The 21,429-nt window shown below is 35.6% G+C and overlaps 2 protein-coding genes across 7 annotated transcripts in view; one reads left to right on the top strand and one right to left on the bottom strand.

The window, feature by feature from the left end:
* CDH8 (cadherin 8) overlaps nt 1-21,429 on the bottom strand; it is a 1,308,359-nt gene that overhangs the window by 50,737 nt on the left and 1,236,193 nt on the right. For 3 of the 5 annotated variants that reach the window (XM_081511603.1, XM_081511604.1, XM_081511602.1), the window contains 2 exons: nt 20,335-20,456; nt 6,237-6,354 (listed from right to left, as the gene is read on the bottom strand). In XM_081511603.1, the coding sequence (XP_081367729.1) occupies nt 6,237-6,354; nt 20,335-20,456 (240 nt within the window). Of the gene's footprint in view, nt 1-6,236; nt 6,355-19,425; nt 20,457-21,429 lie in introns of those variants that run through there. The other 2 variants (XM_081511605.1, XM_081511606.1) reach the window with 1 other exon arrangement.
* LOC145514263 (uncharacterized) overlaps nt 1-21,429 on the top strand; it is a 1,003,391-nt gene that overhangs the window by 930,983 nt on the left and 50,979 nt on the right. The gene's annotated exons all lie outside the window — the stretch shown is intronic.

The following is a 21,429-nucleotide window of genomic DNA, read 5'->3' as shown; positions in this document are numbered from 1 at the left end:
TTGTGCTTACCAAAGGACAGTCATGTTTATTTGGCACCCGCAAAATCCCAAGGCTTATTTTCATGCTTGTAAATAGATGACAGATCAGTAAATAACATTATTCTTTAATGACACAAACAACAAAGTAGTCTAAACAAGATATGGTTAAAAAAGTGTTCTCTGAGTAATTCTTTATACTTCCCCTAATGTACGGTGATTCCAACAATAAGTGTTCTATTTTTTTTTTTTCTTTTGAAGCAAAAGTCTCGGAAAGCAAAATTCTAAAACAAAAATAAAACAAATTTCTATCTATAAGGTATTTTTAAGATAACTTCAAGGTAACTAACCATGTGCCAATTTATCTCTTGTTTTTTCTCTTTCAAAAATCTTCAGAATTAGAATTCTCTATAAGAACCAGAAATGATTGCTAGCAGGTTGATAGCAAAGCTCTGAATCAATTCATAACTTTGAATAGCATATGGACAACTACATATATCAGTGTATGCAGTGTATCTAAATTATATCCATAGGAATCAGCAATCTCAGAACTAAATTGTCTTCCATAACATACACTGGAAAATATATGCTGTGCTGTACTATGTATGACCAGAGCAACAATTTTAGGCTTATCAATTTTTGCAAAAGGAATTCAACTTCTGAGGGTACTCTTGTATTACGACTTAAAAAAGGAAAACCAAACATACAAAAAAAAAAAAAGATTTGGAAATGATACAGAATAACAAGAGCTTTACAAAAACTACTTAAGCAAAGAAAATCTAGTTTTCTGAACCAAACTCTATAGCCACACTCAACTTGGAAGTGCAGATCTATTATCTATTTTTCTTAACTTGCACATCGTCTTTAATTACAGTTTAGACGACAAAATGAAACATAAATGGCTTTTTATCAACGAAACATTGCTGGAAGCATAAACAATAAATTATGAATTACTGAAGCAGAAGCCTTTTTGGATCATGTATGCATAATGCTATTCTGCATATTCGGAATCCCAGTTGGCCCTTCTGTTGCATGCAAATTGAGCACTACCTTTTATGATTTAATACTGAGGAAAAATGCCTTGCTTCATATGGGTAAAAGCTAATACCATATATGAAAAAGCCCTCTTGTCAATGTTTGATGCTGTGGAAGCCTACTGTGTGAGCAGAGTAGACACGATCACCATATTGAAAGCATGTGTGGATAGGTATTCGTTATCACACTCACACAAGCACACAGTTTTCACTTGTTGCTTAGGTATGGTTGCCAGAGTAACCCAATAATAATGAGTCCACTGTCCCTGAGGGATGGAGGCTTTTGTAAAGAACACTTGAGGAAAGAGATGCTATTTAGGAAAGTCCTCCGATAGTTTCAAAGCAGCTTGGTGTAATGGAAGAATTTAATGAGACTCACGGTGGCCAGAAAGAGGACAATCGGCTTACCAGGGTGGTCCTCTTTGCTGTGTGGATCATCAGGAAGGCCTTTCAGGCCTAATTCAGCCCAGATGAGGTAGAGTGGCGTAAGAGGGAGGAAAGAGGAACTCTGCCTGGAAACCTACCTCCTGAACACTGGAGAGGTGTTCATGAGGATTCAGCTGGAGAGAGGGTGGAGAGCGGAGGACCAGATCGGGCTGGCTTAGAAGGAGGGAAACCCACTTCCAAGCAGTAAATTTTAGTTTTGGGACAAGAGGCTTCTGAATTAAGTTGGTATTATTCAAAAGAGCAAAGGAAGACTGTCATTAATTTTCCAGCTTCTACAAAACGATTCCCGTAGAGTCTGTTTTGGGAGGTAGTAGATGGATTTAAAACAACTTGATTTGCTAGAATGGAATGTCATCTTAACAAGTTGGAAAATGGAATTAGCCTTTGTGTGGAGAAAGCTGAGTTTCATGTTGGCAAAGGAGAAAGAAAAAAAAAAAGCATGCATATTTAAAACCAGATCCAGGAATCCCAGCGATTTTGTGGCTGGTAAATATCTTCATTCTTTCCCCACCTTCCCATTTTCCTATTTTTTTCCCTTTTATGTTTCTTTGATGATACCCTTTAGACTGCAGTGCATTGCAAGGCATATTAGTGAGGATCGTGGTTTTCACAGCTACCAAATGAGGCCAGTTTCAGAACTACCGTGCAACATTCAAAAATCAACAGAATTAAAGCTGCAAGGAGACCTGTTTGAGAATGGTAAACCAGAAGAGATGGAACATAGCACGAACATTTAGGAATTAATGGATTCATGTAAATAGGATCTTGTCCCATTTCATGATGAGTATTTTTCTATGTGCCAGACATTGCGATAGTAGCTCTGTAAGCCATCGGTTATTCATATCCATCAAAGCACACCTTAGGGGTAGATAGGTGGTGTTATCCTTGGTCTCACAGATGAGAAAATTGAGGCTTAAAATAACTTGTCTGCAGTCAGTATCCTCACAAGGGAAGTTTCTAGAGGATCAAAAGATGTGAAACACATAGTGATTGAAGTTGGCCATTGAGTTGAGATGGAAACCCTGCCAAACAAAACATGAATTATACTCTAAACAGGTAACTATGGAATGGACATTGAGATAACTCAAGGCACACTTATTTCAAAGCTCCAGTCAGCATTTCCATTATCCAAATTAATTATTAAAATCGTGCCTTTTAGAGTGAGGTTCTTGCTAATAGAATTTTGGTTAATGAAGAGTCATCAAGAAGAGACAAAAACAAAAATAGTATCATCAGATACTCTGGTTCCCTGCTGTTTTTCCTAACCAGTAGTCTAACCAAGCTATAATTGAGGCCAAGTCTGTCTTTCTTTCCCACAGACTCTCTTTAGGGCAGCGTTTTATGTTTATTCTCATTACTCTACACATGTGATTCAAATATTTCACTAAAGATTCCCATTTTTCCAGCTAGTTTTCTGGCAATTTCCATCAAATCTTCTAACTACAGTGTGCAGGCTAGAGAAAATCATGTTTCTGTCAGCCTCAGATTGTCTGCATCCAAGATATTTCTGTATATGGGGGAAGTTCATTTATCTTCCCTGACTTGTTATAGTTAATTGTTGAGTATCTTCCATTCTCACAATTAGAATAAAAGTCAGTGCTGAAGTGCAGTCAGTCACACTCCCTTTGTTTATAAATCCATCCAGCTGGAAGATGAAGAAAATGATATCTGGGGCTGTATAACTGAGAAGGTGCAAGTTGCTGTGGTTGTTTAGTGTGCACGTGTGATGAGTGACTCATCATATTTTTGACCTTTGTTTTCACCTTTATCTGTGTTGAAGTTTGCTTTCCTATTCTGGCAGGAATATAATTCTCTTATATTCAGAAAGAGAATTATTTGTGAAATCACTCAACTGCATAGGAGACAAGAGACAGTTAATTTCTATCTCATTTTGTTTTTGATTATGAATTAGTCAGCTGAAAATTGCAGAAGGACCAAGCTATATGAGAGGAGAGAAAGATCACAGTAAATTCGAACTGAAAGACATGCTGCAAGTTTCTTAGAAAATTCCAAATACTGAAACCATCTCCCTTAAAGATCCAATTAATAAGAGGAGCCATCCACCCATCAATTATGGATTTGACTATGTTGCCTCTCTCAAAATATTAACCGTTGTCTGGTGGGCTGGGACTTGTAAATCATGATGTTTTCACTGGAGAAACATCAGCTATTGATCATTTTAAAGTCAATCTGAAGAAGAAGAAAAACGTTCTGAATACGAGTTTATCATTTGATAAACAGATAAACATAAACATAAACATAAACATAAACAGATAAACATAAACATTTCATGTTTCAAACAGAAAACATACCATAGTTTTAGAGTAAATGATGTCTAGTATTTGAATTTTTTTTTTGTGGTTGTTTTGTGTTCTTTTAAGGAATGGGTAACAGGCTCACAAGACATTATCTTATCTACCTTCTTATCAATGTATCCCCAGCATTTTAAATCTGACAACTTCTTTCCTTTACTTTAATGGTTTCTACACATTAAGAGGAGATAAATTGTGGTTTATTTCCTATTTTCTTAGAAACTATCCAGATTCCAAAAAAGTGAAACAAAACTCAATGAATTTCTGCTCTAGGAAAAGAGAGATAGTGTATAAACTTGACATATCTATTCTAAAGACCTGTGGGTTCATGATTTATTCTATGGAGATGTTGACTATTTGGATCCTAAATCCAAAATCACAGAGAACATATGTCTTAGTTTCCACAAGACAGTCCTGGTTTATGGTTTTTCTAGGCATAAATATAAATAGCAATCCCTTTCACTTAAAAAAATATCCCAACTGGAACAATAAATTATATGGTCACTCTTCACAAAATAAATCAACACATAATTTTATATAAACAATCACGGCACAGAGAGTGTTCTTTCTCTTCTGAGCCCTTTTGCGATACCTAGCACCCCCCTTTTTTTGGCAATTATTTCACATACTTGTGAGGTAAGTCAAAACTTAAGTCATATTTTCTAGTTTCAAGAGAAAACAGATAATCCACATATCTTTAATATTTTACTGCAAGTTTTATTGAAATGTGTGATGGGGCACAAGGAGCTTTCCTAGGTGTACAAGCTTCTACTTTGTATTAATTCTAAAAGTTTGAGAAAACACTTGAAATGCATTCACCTTAGGACTAAAATCTCATCTTTAAAGGGTTTGGGGCATAATAAATATAGTACAAAACTACACTTTCACAGGCATGCAGTAACAACCTTTCATTCATCCAATACATGTTTATGCAGTATCTTTGAGCCACACCAATAATGGGCATATCTTGAATTGCAGAATGCATAGAAAGTGCCAAGAAGCTCAAAACCAGGGATGGGAAAACATTTCTTCACAGAGAATTTTTAAATGTAGGGCATTTGATATGCAAAAATAATGACTAATACCTGTTAGTTCACAATCAAAGTAAGAACTGCCCACACTTTGCACAGACTTTCAGCTCAGTTTGGAATTTCCAAGGGGGCTCTCATCTTAGGCATGGTCATGTGACTTCCACAAAAAAGAAATGTTGGCAGAGTTACCCAAAAAACAAAAACAATGTGCTTGGATTAGAGCTCCTAATTAAGGGAGGCTAACACATGTAACTCCATCACTGAGGAGAGAGATCAAGATTTCATCTCCTTAATGTTTGCAATAGTGGAAGCCAGCTGAGTGAGTAATATCTATATAACAGCTTTTTCATTTCCTTTTCTGTGATGCATTCATGATCCCCAAAGAAACAAGTAGCATTTTGTTAAAAGATAAGGCCAGAATATTCTTTAACAAGAGCCATACATGTTATTTCACTTCATAAGGGAAGTTTTATCAAAATTCACTACCTCCTTGAAACAGAACAAAGCAAGTAATCCAAATGTCATGAACCAGATTTTACTCTTCTAATTGAGTATAGTTTCTTTTTTTTTTTTCACATAGACCATTCATAAATCTAAACAAATGCCTGTAATAAAGCCAGAAGACAGACCCTGACAACACATTTATTTTGCTAATCATTCTGTGAAACATCTGAAATGAAGACTTAAATACATCTGAGCCAAAATAAATAGCTAAAAATCCTTGTTAAATATACTGCAGCTTAGAAAAGAAAAATGTATAGATGAGATAGACTTTTAAAAAATGATCTATGACCTTCCTGTGTAATAGACAATAGTTATGGGAAACGCTTAATCTGAGCTTGGTTCTTAACAAATAATTAAATGGATTAAATGTTCTCTGTGAGTAAAAGACTTAACAATAAAATCAGTTCATATTAGCACCAAAATAACATTGATAAGGAGTGTCCTTCAAGAAGGATTTTCAGATCTAATTGCTGTTGTCAAAGTTGGTACAGGCTTAAAACAAATACCTCTAATGTGTACCCACAATCAGGCAAAATTAGAATAGGCTTTCCCTAAAGACTTGGTAAACATTCAATTAAAACTTAACAACTGCAAAGTATAAGCCAGCTCCTCCTCTATCAGACATCTCAGTATCTTAAAATTACTGGAACTTTCACAGGGTTTAAATCTTTATTGTTCATTTCTTATAAGTAAGGTGGTTGAGGTACTGCCTGGGATAAAATTAACTTGCACATTCACAATTTCCGTATGTATTGTTTGAATATTGGAAAGAGGAAGAGATGCAATTATCATGCCTTTAGGCTGATAAGCTAAATTTTAACTGCTCATAGGTGAAGAAAAAATACTGTGCTGATATTTTCAGTGAAATTATGAAATCACATCCTATTTTCTGATGTATATCCTATTCTGTTTCCCAATGCTAATATATTTACCTTCATTTTTCTTGATGGTAAAATTCGGATTGTTGACCATTTCTGGAAGAAGACTGTATAAGAAATAATGTCCATTTTTGGGATCATCTTTGTCCATGGCACTCACTGTTTGAATGACCTGTAACATAAAACTTGACGTCAGCATTTCTGATGACATCAGAGGGCTCGCACTGCCTTTAAAAGCTGAGTGACATTCCTCTCATGGAGTGATACTTTGGTCCAAGGAATCTTTTCCATTTTCTAAATTGTTATGGATGGTTTGTGCCACGGATAAGGAGAAACATTCATCACTTTGAAAGCTAGCTCTGATAAGTTCATGAAAATTAAGGTCATTACCTTTGTGTCCATTTATTATCTGTGGCTTGAAATAGAAAATTTCAGAGTAGTTGAAAACATTTTCATTGGGCATTTACAGGTTTCTTTCCACTTTGAGTATGGGCGGGCTTCTAGAATGAAATTTGGAATCGTACAGTGATTGTAGTGTGGCTTCTGGGAGGATATTGGAGGTAAAGGACTTACATCTTGAATCCTCACTGCTCCTCTTTCATTCCGCTGATTAGGCTGTAAGTGCCAAAAAGCATGTTCCTGGACACACACATCACTGCCACACACCTTTCTGAAGAGCTGTGTCTTCTGTTCCCTCCCAATAATGAGCACTGTTTTTAAAGCTAGTGGATAACACATGCAAACAATGCTTTGGAGTGTATCCTAGATGAATAAATTATAGGGCTTAGAAGAATTACCACCGTGCAGAGAACTGTCTGGATAGATACACGTACTCAGAATCGGTGCCAGTTGAATGTGCTTATTTCCTTTGCAGAGCTGCATTAACTGACTGCTAAGTTGTTCCTTTGGATGTCAAGAGAATTCACTTAATAATTCATATTTAGAAATTTGTGATATTCATCACTTCAGTATGAAACACTGGGCAACAGCTAATAGAGTGAAAATGATAGCTTATACTACTACTGTAAATAGCTACAACATAATTTCTACCAAAAAAAATATGCCTACAAAGCATGACTGTCAAGGAGATATCAGATTTACCATCAAAAATTAACACAGAAATACTTTTAGGTTTGTGAAATTTAGAGAATACAATTTGATGCCTAATATGTCTGTTTGAACAATTATGTTCTATTCAACTTTGCCAGTGTCATTAAATAGAAAAATTGGATCACTTTTTTTTTTTTTTTTTGAGAAAGATATCATTGCCTTGGACCTTATTGCCAGATAAGATGAGAACCACAATTTAAGAACATTTTCAATAGCTGTGGAGTTTTGCATTGTATCACCCACATGCTATATGGTAAGCAGTATATCAAGGTTATTTCAGGCATAAATGAAATAACTTCTCTCATTTTCTATTTCTCCATTTTTAAAAAATGGAACATATTCCTACTTGGTAGGTGTTTTACTCTTGTTAAGGACCTTGTGAAATGTCTTATAATTTTACTTAGCTTGAGTAACAGAAAAGAGCACAAAATATAACTCATGGATAAAACAATGAGATAGCCATTAAGGTTATGGACTCTGAAATAAAGCTGCCTTGATAGAAGTCATAATCTCATCCTTTACTAATTGCATGACATGGAGGGACTTAACTCTTTTTGAAACTCAGTCTTCTTGTATTACTAAATTTTAAATGAAAACATACTTTTTTTCATAGGATCCTGTGTAAATTCACATCAATTTCTTAATATACTGTCTGGTTCCTAGTAAACGTTTAATGAATATTAGTCATCATCATTATTATTGACTATTTTTTGTTAAGGTCAATACCATTTTTTTCATGACATAGCACCTTGATAAGTGTAACAACTTTGATATTACACGAACACAGCCTCACTTCTATCCAATTAGGTGGGAAAGCAATTTTATTTACTATATCTAAACAACTGGTATATTTGCCTTGACATTTAAGGGCAGAGAGATTCTCTGGGGTTCCAGTTTTATAAAGAAAGGGAGAAACTCTGAAACCCAGATGACTCTTTTATTATAGACAACCTACACATACAAATATTGAACAGAATAATTTTACAGGAGCCTTCTTTTAGGCAGTTATGAAGAACAGAGGGGGGGAAATTACTTATGAGTACATGTAGCATCATCTTCTTCCTTTACCCAATTTTGTTTCAAAAGACTTCTATTCCCAAGTGCACCTATTGAAGAAGTAATTCCTGAAGTGTATGAGCACATGTGAAGAAGATCAGGGACTTTCCCTGGTGGTCCAGCGGTTAAGACTCCATGCTTCCAATGCAAGGGGCATGGGTCTGATCCCTGGTTGGGGAATAAGATCCCACATGCTGTGTGGCATGGCCAAGAAAATATTTAGAAATGAATAATAATAATAAAAATAAGAAGAACAAATGAAAAGAGGATTTCTTGATATTCTGGGGTGGAAATCATTCATATATTTAAATGCATTCTTGAAGTGTAATTAACGGATAGATCTCCTACAAGCAATACTATTCTTAATATTTCTAAGTCATCGTCATGAAAAAGACTCATACATGCTGGTAAGTGAATATACATGTTAAGCTCTCACAACCAAAACGAAAGAGGCAATAATTTAGCTTACCTGAAGTAAATGAGTGTAATTACCTGTCATACCACGTCTCAGAAGTTTGGTCTAAATATTACACCTGCAATGAATATTTTTCCCACTGTTTATTTAAGCCAGGAACTCTGTAAGACATATGACTTCTTGAGCTTGTTGAACCAAAACTCTTGGAATAGGGCCTAGAAATCTGTGTTTTAAACACTCTTCTTACTGATTCTGATGCATGCTTAAGACTGGGATCACTCTTTTGAGTCAAGGGAAATGATTGGTGTCTATATGTCCCCTCTTATTATTCATTAGGAGAGTTTGTACTGTCAAGCGCACATCAAAATCGGGGCGTGATGTGTTGGGGGAAAAAGTGGTGAAATGGTGAATCTTTAAATTATCTTCCAAATATCCTATGAACGGGCTATGGTTAGGACTTTGGTTTAAACCATTTTTGACACTTCATTTATTTTTAACGCAGATGGCCTGGTCATTTTCTCTTAAAGTAGATGCCTGGTAGATCATTTGGAGGACTTTATGCTATTAAAATGCATAAAGTTACCCATGTTTAAAAGGCTGAAATCTTCATTGATGTAATAACATCTGAACACATTCAGTTTTAAACAACAGAAGAAAAAGAAGCATAGATTTATTCAGGGAAGTGCGTCTCCACACAAGCAGATTTTATAGGCACACTGAGTTGATGGCAAACGAAAAATGCACACATTTCCCACTGTGAGCTACTTAGACATCAGTTGATTTTTTAAGTAATTGGAGAACTATTTCATGAAAATGATATAAAAATTTTGGAGAAGTTATCAATTTGTTCATAAGTGATGAGTTGGTGTTTTTTTCTCCTCTCACTGCTGTTATCGATACTACTATTGATATGTATTGATGTGTAGTATATCAATATACTACATACTACATACTACTGTGTATGTCGTACATACATAGCATTTAGTTTAGGGGACAATATGTACACCTATGGCTAATTCATATTGATGTCTGACAGAAAACAACAAAATTTTGTAATGCAATTGTCCTTCAATTAAAAAATAAATTTTAAAAAAGCATCTAGTTTAAATACTTTCTATCAATAAAGTTAGGATGCAGTTGAAAAATTGAATGTCTGATAATGTATTGTGGATTAATTTCAAAAGAATATAAAAGCTAATATACATCTCATTAGAAAAACAAAGCTTATCTGAGGTCAGGCGTAAGGAAATGAATTTCCAGGTTATACTTGGATTTCCATGGGAGCAGACTCTGACTTGAAATCAAATGACCTTTCTAAGGCATAAAACTGAAAAAAGAAAGTTTTTTGAGAACTGTGGGCCATATCATAATTCTGACTCTTAAAAAAAATGATTCATTGGTAATCAATAACATTAAACCTCAGATTATAGTAAAGCAAGAATAGTAAAGCAAACCTCGGATTGCTCTTATTAAAACATTTTCTTAAGCTTTAGCTTAGACTTTTATACTGACACAAAAATATTTTGAGTAGTACAGTTTCGCTGTCGTTATTAACTTTTCAAAAGGCAAGCAGCCAGCAAAGAAACACATTTCTGGTGATCTGATTGGTTAACTATCTTAAAATCCTCATGGAATCTATTAGAATATCCCCTCTGAGTTCCTGTAGGTATTATTCATAGATTTGTTCTTAAGTGATGAGTGGGTTTTTTTTCTCCCCTATCACTGCTGTTACAAAAGTATCTGACATATGGTGGCTATTTAATAAGTATTGTCTAAATGAGTAAGTGAGTGGATGAATACATAAATCATGTCAGTCATGCTTTAGCATCATCACTAATTCTTACGTAACCTTGAGAGTTAGACATGAAGAACTCTAGTGCATCAAAGATGTTACGACATCTGATTCCAAGTAATTTGGATAACAAACTCCTACATCCTCCTGCCCCTGTGTCAGGTTGCCTCAGAATCTTCTTGCCGTTCATACCTTCTGCACATGTACTTCAGTTAAATTGGGGCTCAGACCTCCAACATTTTGGATAGCATAAGGATGAACTTATCCATTCTTGCCACCTATGTTATTTACTTTATGAGTATTAAAGGTTCCCTTTTTTGATTTTAAAGGTGGTAGAAAGCGAGCGAGTGAGGAGACATCAAAGGCAGTACAGAAAGGACAGGATAAGTTTTGGTTTTCCATTCATTCTTTGGCCTATTATTGATGGTTTTTATCAGTGTTAACGTTCCTGAAATACTAACTTCTAATTTCTTAGATTGGGCTTCCCTATGGCTCTGTGGTAGAGAACCCACCTGCCAAGCAGGATACGTGGGTTCGACCCCTGGATTGAGAAGATCTCCTGGAGTAGGAATGGCAACCCACTCCAGTATTCTTGCCTGGGAATCCCAGGGACAGAGGGGCCTGGTGGACTACAGTCCATGGGGTCACAAAAAAGTCCGACATGACTTCACAGCCCACAGCAACAAATTTCTTAGATCAGTAGTTTTCAACTTGAGGGAGGAAAAAAATGAAACATGAAAGCAAAATTGCAAGAAATTATTTATATACGCACTTATATGAAGGGAGGATCTGAAGCTTTTATTAGATTACCATTGGTATCTCTAACCGAAGAGAACAAAACAAAATAGGCTAAGAACCATGCCCTGAAAGAGTGATCTTTGAAAATATAAATTATGTCTACAAGAGAAATCACTTTATATCAATGATGATGAATTGAAAAAGGAAGAAATCACTTTATATCAATGATGATGAATTGAAAAAGGAAGAAATCACTTTATATCAATGATGATGAATTGAAAAAGGAGGAAATACAGGAATTTGAGAAATTACATTAAAACTCACAGGATGACCCAATTATCCTCAATTATTTTCAAAACTTGGTAACATAGTTCTAAATAAGCACTGTTCATATCCATTTAATGGATAGTTCCTAGATACTTTTTAAAAAAATAATTTTCAAGGCAATCCGATTTCTACCAAGATTTTCCTTTTACTCCCCAAAGTGTTTTCTTATGTCCTATTTCTTTGCATGAATATACTCTTGTCTTTAAAAAGCACTAGCTGGCTGTTTAGAGTATAGATCTTAGAGGTCTGAACTATAGAAACTACAGGAAGAAAATGCAGATTAGATGGTGTATGTTTCTTTTAAACACTTAGTAAAGTCCTCAGACCTCTGGGTAGACTTTTGGGACCCGTGCCTTCACTAACCCGCCATAGAACTTCCAACATCTTTGTTTCATTCTTTTTCACTCTCCTTTCCTTTACTGAAACTAAGTTGACATAAAATGATACAAAGCAAAGATTCTTGAAGGATGTATTTATACAAAGTTTGAATTTTCCAGTTGCTCCTGCTTCTTATTTTCTTTTGCTGGTCTCTGCATATGTCATGTGAATTTTGTATACCTCTGAAATGATTAATATTTTTTTAAAAAATTTTCTCCATCACTTGCTCTGCTTTGAAAACCTCATTAGTAGGGCAAAATTCACAGTTTTCAACATAGTTTAGAAGTCTCAACTTGCTTTTTAGTCTTATCTCCTCTCCATCTTCCACTATATAACTTCACAGGAATATTTCCTGATGCCTCATGAATATCATAAACTGAAAATGCTAAGCATAATATTGTTTATTCTTCTGAAGCAAGATTTTTCCAGCTGAGTTCCATTTACCACTTGTTGTATAGTTTTCTATGAAAGAAATTTAAAAGATTTTATAATCAACTATGTTTGGTAAAGGCCAAGGACCATTTGGTTCTAACACATTGGGGATTCATATTTATTTATTAATGTAAAGAGATCTTATAGTTAAACAAAATCAGTACAAGATAATGTTGTTTAACTGTTTAATACAGTGGTTCCCAACCTTATTGGGGAAACCATGCACATACACACAGACACACCACATACCATAACATTTACTGACACACTTTACTGTAAAAGTGTTTCTCAGGCATTCCCTTTAAGACATGCTATCCTCTAAAACCCCACATGAGTCTTAAAGTCCTGGAGCCCTCTTTAATCTCCTTTTGAAGGTGTTGTGTCTACATAGCTTGGTGGTTTTAGCACTAGCTCCATTTGCATCTCTGCCCTTCTGATAATACATCAGCTCCTCTTGGTATAAAGTGAAGTGAAGTGAAAGTTGCTCAGTCGTGTCTGACTCTTTGTGACCCCATGGACTATATAGTCCATGGAATTCTCCAGGCCAGAATACTGGAGTGGGTAGCCTTCCCCTTCTCCAGGGGAAGGGATCAAACCCAGGGATCAAACCCAGGTCTCCCGCATTGCAGGCAGATTCTTTACCAGCTGAGCCACAAGGGAAGCTCAAGAGTACTGGAGCGGGTAGCCTATCCCCTCTCCAGCGGATCTTCCTGACCCAGGAATTGAACCAGGGTCTCCTGCATTGCAGGAGGGTTTTTTACTAACTGAGATAAAATCTTGCCCAATTTATATCACTAACACAAAGCCTAGGATGACAACCTCCTAATGGTTACTGTCAATTTCACTTTCTTCAAAAGGTGTGCTCATCACCATGGCTTCCATGGACAAATAAAAACAAGAATACACATGTGGCCACCATGCTTCCATCTAAATTCTTATTCACTAGCTTGAAGGTTGAAAATAAAACAGAGTAATCATTCAGTAACAGCCCAAGATTTGTAAACAATCCTTTATGCCATTTTTTTCTCCTGTGGATCATTACTTATTTAGGTCAGGGGCCAGAATAAAGCCTGTGGCTTTGGATTCATGCAAGAGGGTCAGCCAAAACATACAGAGGCTGCAAACATGATTTCAAAAAAGATTTAGATTGTATGTTGTCTTGTAAGCTGACTCCGATATACTTGAATAAAATAATTATATTATCCCACAAATTCATATGGGGAGAAATGATGCAGGAGCCCTTTCTTTACCCTTGACAAATATGACTTGTAAGTTATCAGAGGAAGAGTTATTCCAATATAGGGGAATAGATTGTCCTAGTTTATATTGAATCATTTAGGGATTATTTATAGTGTTTCGCTCCAAATCAAAGCTCATAAATATATAACAATAACAGCAATAAAACCAAAAAATTCTAATAAAATATTTTGCTATTAAAATTATGAAACTAGTTAAAATATATAATACTAAGTTATTATAGTTATTTATTGAGCACTTGATATTAAGCTAGATACTCCTAAAATATGTTTAAACTAACAGAAGACCCGAGGTTACAAAACTGGTAAGTGGCAGATCTATGACTCAGACTTAGATTGTGGTAGTTTCAAACCTTCAAAACTTCTGTTTTTTTTTTAACTTTACTTTTTTTATTTTTAAGCTTTCCCCCTCTGTCAAAATTCCACTCTAAAAGTTATGCTTCTATTAGTGACTGTCTGGAAATGTTTTGTTACATGTGTCATCTTCACATAGTTTTATGCATTCCACTGATTTACCATCTCCTTACTCCACCCAAAGTAAAATGAAAATTGTATTTTATGCATTTTGTTGAGGCTATCAGTTTCATCTGTTCTAAAATCAATCTTCTCTCCCTCTCGTATATGCAGATAGATCCTGAAAGATGCCTTCTGGCAGGAAAGTTAAAATTAAATCTTCTATATTTATTGTTTCATGAGTGTTATAAAATGCCATAATTTCACTTCATTGTTTAACATTTATTAGAAAGAGACCAACAGAAACTAAATATATATATGTATAGATAGATAGATAGATAGATATAAATAGAGTAGCAAACTCATTCACTGCTGCTGTTTATCAAGGGCTAATTCTACTTTTCTTATTATGTAGAATGCTTTTGAATAGAGCGTGTTATTGACCATGGGAGCTGATTTTTTTTTTTTGAAAAGTGCTCATTCTTGATTAGAATATTATTCTCATTACTGTTTTTCTAAAAAGTATGCCACCCTGGCAATGGAATTCCAAAATCTGCTCCTTGGGAAGCATTGTGAAATCCTAGAAAGTACAGGGACTGGGTCACCTTCAAGAATAGACTTTGAAGCCCATGTTTCTTACTTTTCATGGGTGTGGATAGACTCTTACTCTTTTCTCAGCCTCAGCTTCCATATCTGTAAAATGTCTTTACACCACCAACTCCCAGCACAGTAGTGCTGAGTGCATATTAGATGCCTGGAGGTATTACTGGATGCATGGAAGTATGCAGCCTCCCCAGTCACCTCTCTCCCCCTTCATTGGCAGCACAGGCCAGGCTACCATTATCTTTTGCAATTACATCCTTCTAGATGCTCTTCCTGTTTCATTGCTCATGCCCACATCTATGTGTGTGTGTGTGTGTGTGTGTGCGTGTGCGTGTATGGATTTTATTCAAACATAATACTCTTTTGTCCAATTTCATTTTTCTTATTATACTCTCATTAAACTTGCTTATTACCTTTATTATTCTCAGCCACAGATGTCTTCAATTTTTCAAACACACCAAGCTTTTTCTCCCTTCAGGATCTTTGCACAGGTTTATCCTGTTGGCTAGAAGACTTCTGCTTTCACTTCTTGTATGACTACCCTTTCTCATTTTTTTTTTCAGTTTGAACTTAAATTATACCCATTTAAAAAGTAACTGTCTTGACAATGCTACATAAAATATCTCTGCTTTTTCTATACTCTCTTCTTTCCAAGTTGTGTTAGTGTTTTCTTCAGCCTAATTTTTAAAATTTATCTTATTGATTCATTCTATCCTTTTTATTATCCCTCTTCCTCATTCAGTTCCATTGCAGGGAACACTTTTTTTGCTCTTTTTACATTGTTTCCCCAGGTAATATTACAAAACTTAGCATTCTGTAGATGCACAGTAAATATTGTTCAATAAATACGTGAATGATTTTTCATTTATGCACTATATGTCTGTGAATAAAACAAGTGTCTCAATGGTAATATCTGATAAATTAATTATTAAAATATTTGTCACTGCTAAATTAGAATGATGATTCTAAAATTTTGTGAATATCCATTACATGAAGAACATTGGCTAGATACATATCTATAAATATAGGCTATTATCTTTTTCTTTAACCTGTGATAGTCTCATGATAAGCAAACTTTATATTGCCTCAGTATTGGTCAGAGAGAGAAAGGATTAAAAGAGATAAACCAAAGTATGTTTTTAACCCAGACGTAATTAACTTGATGCTAAATAGCACATCTCAACTTCTACAGATGATGATGAAGCTTAAATTATATTCCACTAGATTTATTTACAGTAACAGGGAAGCTCCTTTCTGAAGGAAAAAAAGAAGCACCGAAAGGGTCTGTTGCTAACTAATTCTTGAATGATAAATATTCTCTGAGACTTCAGAGACCCTGACTCACATTTCATATTTTCAGTTCAGTCCCTGTGTCACTGAACCATCAGGAGCAAACTATTCTAATTCTGTATATATGGTAAGCAAGAGATAAGTGTCTAAAATAAAATCCTAGAAAGACCCTCTTGAGGAGATAAAATGTAGAACAGAGTTATGGAAGCCCCTTTGGCCAACACTGGCCATTGATGTCCTGTAATTTTCACGTTTGGTTCTGAGTGTGGCGGTATCACCACAGTGAAGGAAGACACTGGTTTCTTCCGCTGGAGCTGTTACCTGGTCCTCCACCTCTCCCGTCAGAGGTCCATTCTCCTCAGACAGAACCTGGTTTATATCCCCGGCTGACTTCTTCTCAGCACTTGATAGATATCCCCTATCTCTGGTGGCATGTGTCCTTTTTAAGGGATCTTTTCATTAAGGTAGTTCCATTTCCTCTCATCTCTTCAACTTCCTTTCTGCCCAGAGGACTTGAGATATTTTCTTGCAATTCTGTCATTTCTAATTTTATTAAATGTCTACCAGAGAGAAAATTCTATGCAGAAAAAGACAGATGTTTGTCTGCCACTAAATCCCCAGTACCTAGCCAAGTTCTGGGACATATTAATAGTTTGTATTCAATAAGCATTTACTGACTGACCAAAACCTATCAAACTATTAGATACATACATTTTCAGTCATATATCTTCCTTTCTAATCCTCAACTCATATCCTCATTTCTGCTTTGACCATCAAATAAAAGTAAGTGGAGAGAATCTTTTTATTCATCCTGTTAAACTGAGGGCCAAGTAATTTGTAGATGACTATATCATGGAGAAGGCAATGGCACCCCACTCCAGTACTCTTGCCTGGAAAATCCCATGGACGGAGGAGCCTGGTAGGCTACAGTCCATGGGGTCGCTAAGAGTCGGACACGACTGAGCGACTTCACTTTAACTTTTCCCTTTCATGCACTGGAGAAAGAAATGGCAACCCACTCCGGTATTCTTGCCTGGAGAATCCTAGGGATGGCAGAGCCTGGTGAGCTGCCGTCTATGGGGTCACACAGAGTCGGACACGACTGAAGCGACTTAACATAGCATAGCATATCATGGCAATATTAAATTGGAGACTAAAAATATACATCACCTTATAACTTTTAACTTAAATTACCTGTAGCTATTTGGGGGAAATTGTTTTAAATAAGAGTAACTAGTAATCAGAAAATTCCACATTAACATTTAACTTTGAAATGGAGGGATTATTTAAAAGGATTCTGTCGCACAGAGTCAGACACGACTGAAGCGACTTAGCAGCAGCAGCAGCAAAAGGGATTCACATTGATTTTTTTTTTTATAATATGGACTGTGAACTCTTTTTCTCTGTCATGGGTGGTCATTACCCTCTTAAGGGAGCCAATTCAAGAAAATGTCACCTTTTACTTCAGCATCATGAGAAGGTGGTAGAAAGAGACAGGATTTCCAGTTCTACTTTCACAGTGAGCCTATAACAATTTTAGCCAGGTGTACCATGAACTAGGGATCTATGCCTAGAGAAGAGGAAGGTGGTTTTCCTTTCTTTTTCTGTATTTTAGACTCTGTTTAAATGAGTCCAATGGAGAACAGTCAAGTGCAGTAGCATTCTCTTGTGTTCATGTTGCAACTGGTTTTCATTCTGAGATGTTTTAAAAACCTCTTTACAGAGGGTCACCCAATGCAGAAGCTTTGTTACAGATTGGGTTTTTTTGATGGCTTGTGCTTGATTATTGCTAATGATATCCAACTGCATCATCTCCCAGACAGCAGACCTTAAATCCATATCTTCCAGGCAAAGTCACCTGCATGTCTTTCTCTGAGGCTGTTATAAAGCAGATGTTAATTGTTGAAAAATATAGAGATGACTGAGTTTAGTGCTAATTCAGTTTTTGACTTTTTTTTTTGCATGAGACTGCGATAATTAATATTCTAATTTCAAACTGAGTCATGTGGTAGGATGAAACATGATGGAAAGTGCATCCGTGCTAAACTTATATAAGTGAACACTATTTAGTGCGGATAACAAATATGAATTCTTGAAAATGTTAAATATAAAAATGAGATATTTGAGCCATTAAAAGTGACCTGGGAATGATGTAATGAATCAAACATGAGTTCTGACTAGCACAAAGGATTCAAGGAATTCAGGAGCTATTTAAACTGTGTGCATCAACCAGTCAGCCATATGTCCAAAAAATTATGCTGAACAGAAAAATATCTGATATCTTCATGTAAATATAAAGTCAAATAAACATGCCTAAACATTCATCTGAGGATAAGATAGTGCAGTGTACACACACAACATATATTTTTTTTCACAGAGTGAGTCATTCTTGTTGATTTGCAAAAATCATAAAACAAAGAATCGACTTTTGTTTTTTATTTTGATCTTGCATAGGAAAGGTGATGAAACAGTGCATTTTTTTTTTCTGAGGATTAAAAACTGCTGATGAATCATTAAAACCTTGGAAACAGTCAAAATCCATAGGGTAAACCTCCATATTCCAGGAGGTCCAAAGGCATGCATGTCAATATCACAAGTGAAGCCAATGTGGAATTTTTGAAATATCAATGCCATTGACTCTCTGAACTTGTGTGATGAGTTTTGCATGAACAATGTAGTTTTATTTAAATTCTAAAGCATTTGACAGTTTCTGTATGATCAAAAATGTCTGACATAACTCTGTGACTGGCTACATCACCCAACAACAATCTGGCCCACACAACCATATCCTTGAAAACTGACCTTGCATGTATTTTGACCAAACTCTCTCCATCAACTCCATTCACCAACTTTAGCTAAATGATATTTACTGCCACGTATATACACTCCTCCATCCTCAAAGGATCACAAATAAAAACACTCAAAGGATAAGACAAGTAGAGGGCAATTCAACATGATGAGAGTAAGAAACACTGAAACTAATGTTAGAGTAGTATTTTAAAAAAGAGGTTGCCTTTGGCATATCACTGCTGAAGGTAACTATTTTGATTATAACATATAGGATGCCTAGTATTTAAAATTTATTTTATTATTAAAATGTTAGCTTTTAACTTATGTGCATACACGTGTACTTGTGTCGTCTTTTAGTGGATGGAAACAATGCTAATCCTTCAGACAGAGGAGAGCAGTCTGGGGAAAATGTCCACTGTTTTATAGGGGAGCAGCAACTTGATCTTCTGTAATAAGTACATAAAACTATAGAGCCACAGTGCTATTCCCTTCTTAGGTGGAAAAAATCTGACTCTTGTCAGGTAAATGCTTGGCAAATAGTAAGTTGCATTCCTAACACCCACATGAGGCACAAGAATAGTTGGATTAACAACTCCAATGTCATGCTGTCAGCTGCTGTTTATTTAAATTAAAATGTCACCATCCAGAAATAAATTAGGAAGTTGAAAAACGATAAATTTCTTAAACATACAGTACTTTGGCACCTTGTTAAAATAAATCTATTACATTTGTGTTTTTTTTCGAACTTTACATAGACTATTTCCATTATGACATTCAGAGTATAGCAGGTTTTGTTGTTGTTCTTTCTTAACCCTCTCCCTCTCTCCCACCCTCTATTTCTTTTCCTGCCTCCCTCTCTCCTTCATTCTCCCCTTTCCTCCTCCTCCCCTTCCCTCCTTCCCTTCCTTCCTCCCTTTCTCTGTGTCGCCACTATCTTATCTATGCTATATAAGAGAGGTTAAAAAAAAGTTCCATCAATACACATCAATACACAATTATCAGATGCTTTACTTGCATGTCTAAAACATGTTGTTCGTCTTGTGTCTATCTAATATAGCTACACCTAACGGATCTAAAAATGCACTTCCTACAACTGGTCTTCCTAGGGTTCCACTATTATGTGTCATTCCTACCTTTGATATGAAACAAACATGCCTTCCCCATGGGCTTTTTTTCCCTTCACTTCCTGTCATCTGAAGGTTTAACATTTTGGCCCCATTACTCTAAGACCTCTCCTGTGATCATCCCTATCCTGAGATATTTTAAGATCTTTTTTGGCTCCGGGTTCATGACACTGCGGGCCATTCCTTTTCAGGAGCCAATTTGGTCATAAGTCAGAAGAGAATAACATCTTGGAAAGGAAAATACTCCCTCTCTTTTCCCATGTGGATGATTCTTGCCTATGACTTCCCAGGTTGTAAATGATGCAAACGCACACTATAATGCAGGTTAATCAAATATGAGACAGTGGTATACAAACATATTCAGCATTAACAACATGGAGATATTTACTTGGCCGGGTTTTCCATTTTCACATAAAAATGCCTCATATTCGGATGCGAATTCAGGGGCGTTGTCATTGACATCCAGCACTTTAATAGCAACAGGTACTCGGGATATCTGACTGTGGTTCCCTATGGGAAGGAAAAAATAACATCAGCATTGAGGATACTGCATTTTGACGTGCAACTCAACTTTCTTCTCGAAAGCCTGTGTGTCTGTTTCAACTTCCCTTAATTAGGGTGTTTTCAACATGGTGACTATGGAATGTGACCATTCAGCAAGGAAAAATAGTAAGTGCTTGGCTGCTTTAAAAAAAAGTATAAATTACTATTCTAAACACCATTTGCTGGAGCTTAGCTTGATAGACTGTCTCTGAACAAATTAAAAGAGGCTTCCTAGATGAAGAAAGCTTTATTTTATTGATAAAGCCCATTGCATGAAAGGAAAAATAATTCTAAGATTCATCTCTTTCTTTATCTTGGGTAGAACACAGCCCATTTTTGCACTATTACTTGTTTGACTGACTATATATTAAAGATAAACATCAAAAACCCAAAAGAAGGCTAGAACCACATTAACTGTTGAGAAGGTATCGTTAATAATGATAAAGGGGATAATCTTAAAGATAGGGACTCATATCTTGTATGAATTTTATTTTGTACTAAAAATTGACCTTGGGATCTTTTGGATTAGATAAGCCAAGTTATTTTAATATTGTCATTTTCATAAAGATTTTCATCATTGTAAACAGATAATAATCTTTTAATCTTTCCATGTCAATTCCAGTAGCATGGAACTTAATGCATAATCTTTAATCTTTAAGTCCTTAAATTTAAAAAGTTATACACAGACACACACACACAAACATGCATGCACAGAAATAAGGTTCATTTAATACATTGCTAACCTGGCCACATGATAATTTTTTATTTGTAATAAATGCAATACTGTTTGACTGTACCATGTAATAATCTTTTGATCACATGTAAATTACACAGAATGCACTGAAAAATGGAGAGTTATTTGTGTTTCTGTGGCACTGAATATTTATAAGCAAGTTGAGAGAGGATAGATCTTTAGCTTTTGAATATGAAGAAACAGACT

The sequence above is a fragment of the Giraffa tippelskirchi genome, chromosome 7 (genome assembly GCF_054371585.1).
Source record: "Giraffa tippelskirchi isolate mGirTip1 chromosome 7, T2T-mGirTip1v1.2.pri, whole genome shotgun sequence".
In the NCBI taxonomy this organism is placed as follows: Eukaryota; Metazoa; Chordata; class Mammalia; order Artiodactyla; family Giraffidae; genus Giraffa; species Giraffa tippelskirchi.
This window is presented reverse-complemented; position numbering and strand designations above follow the sequence as displayed.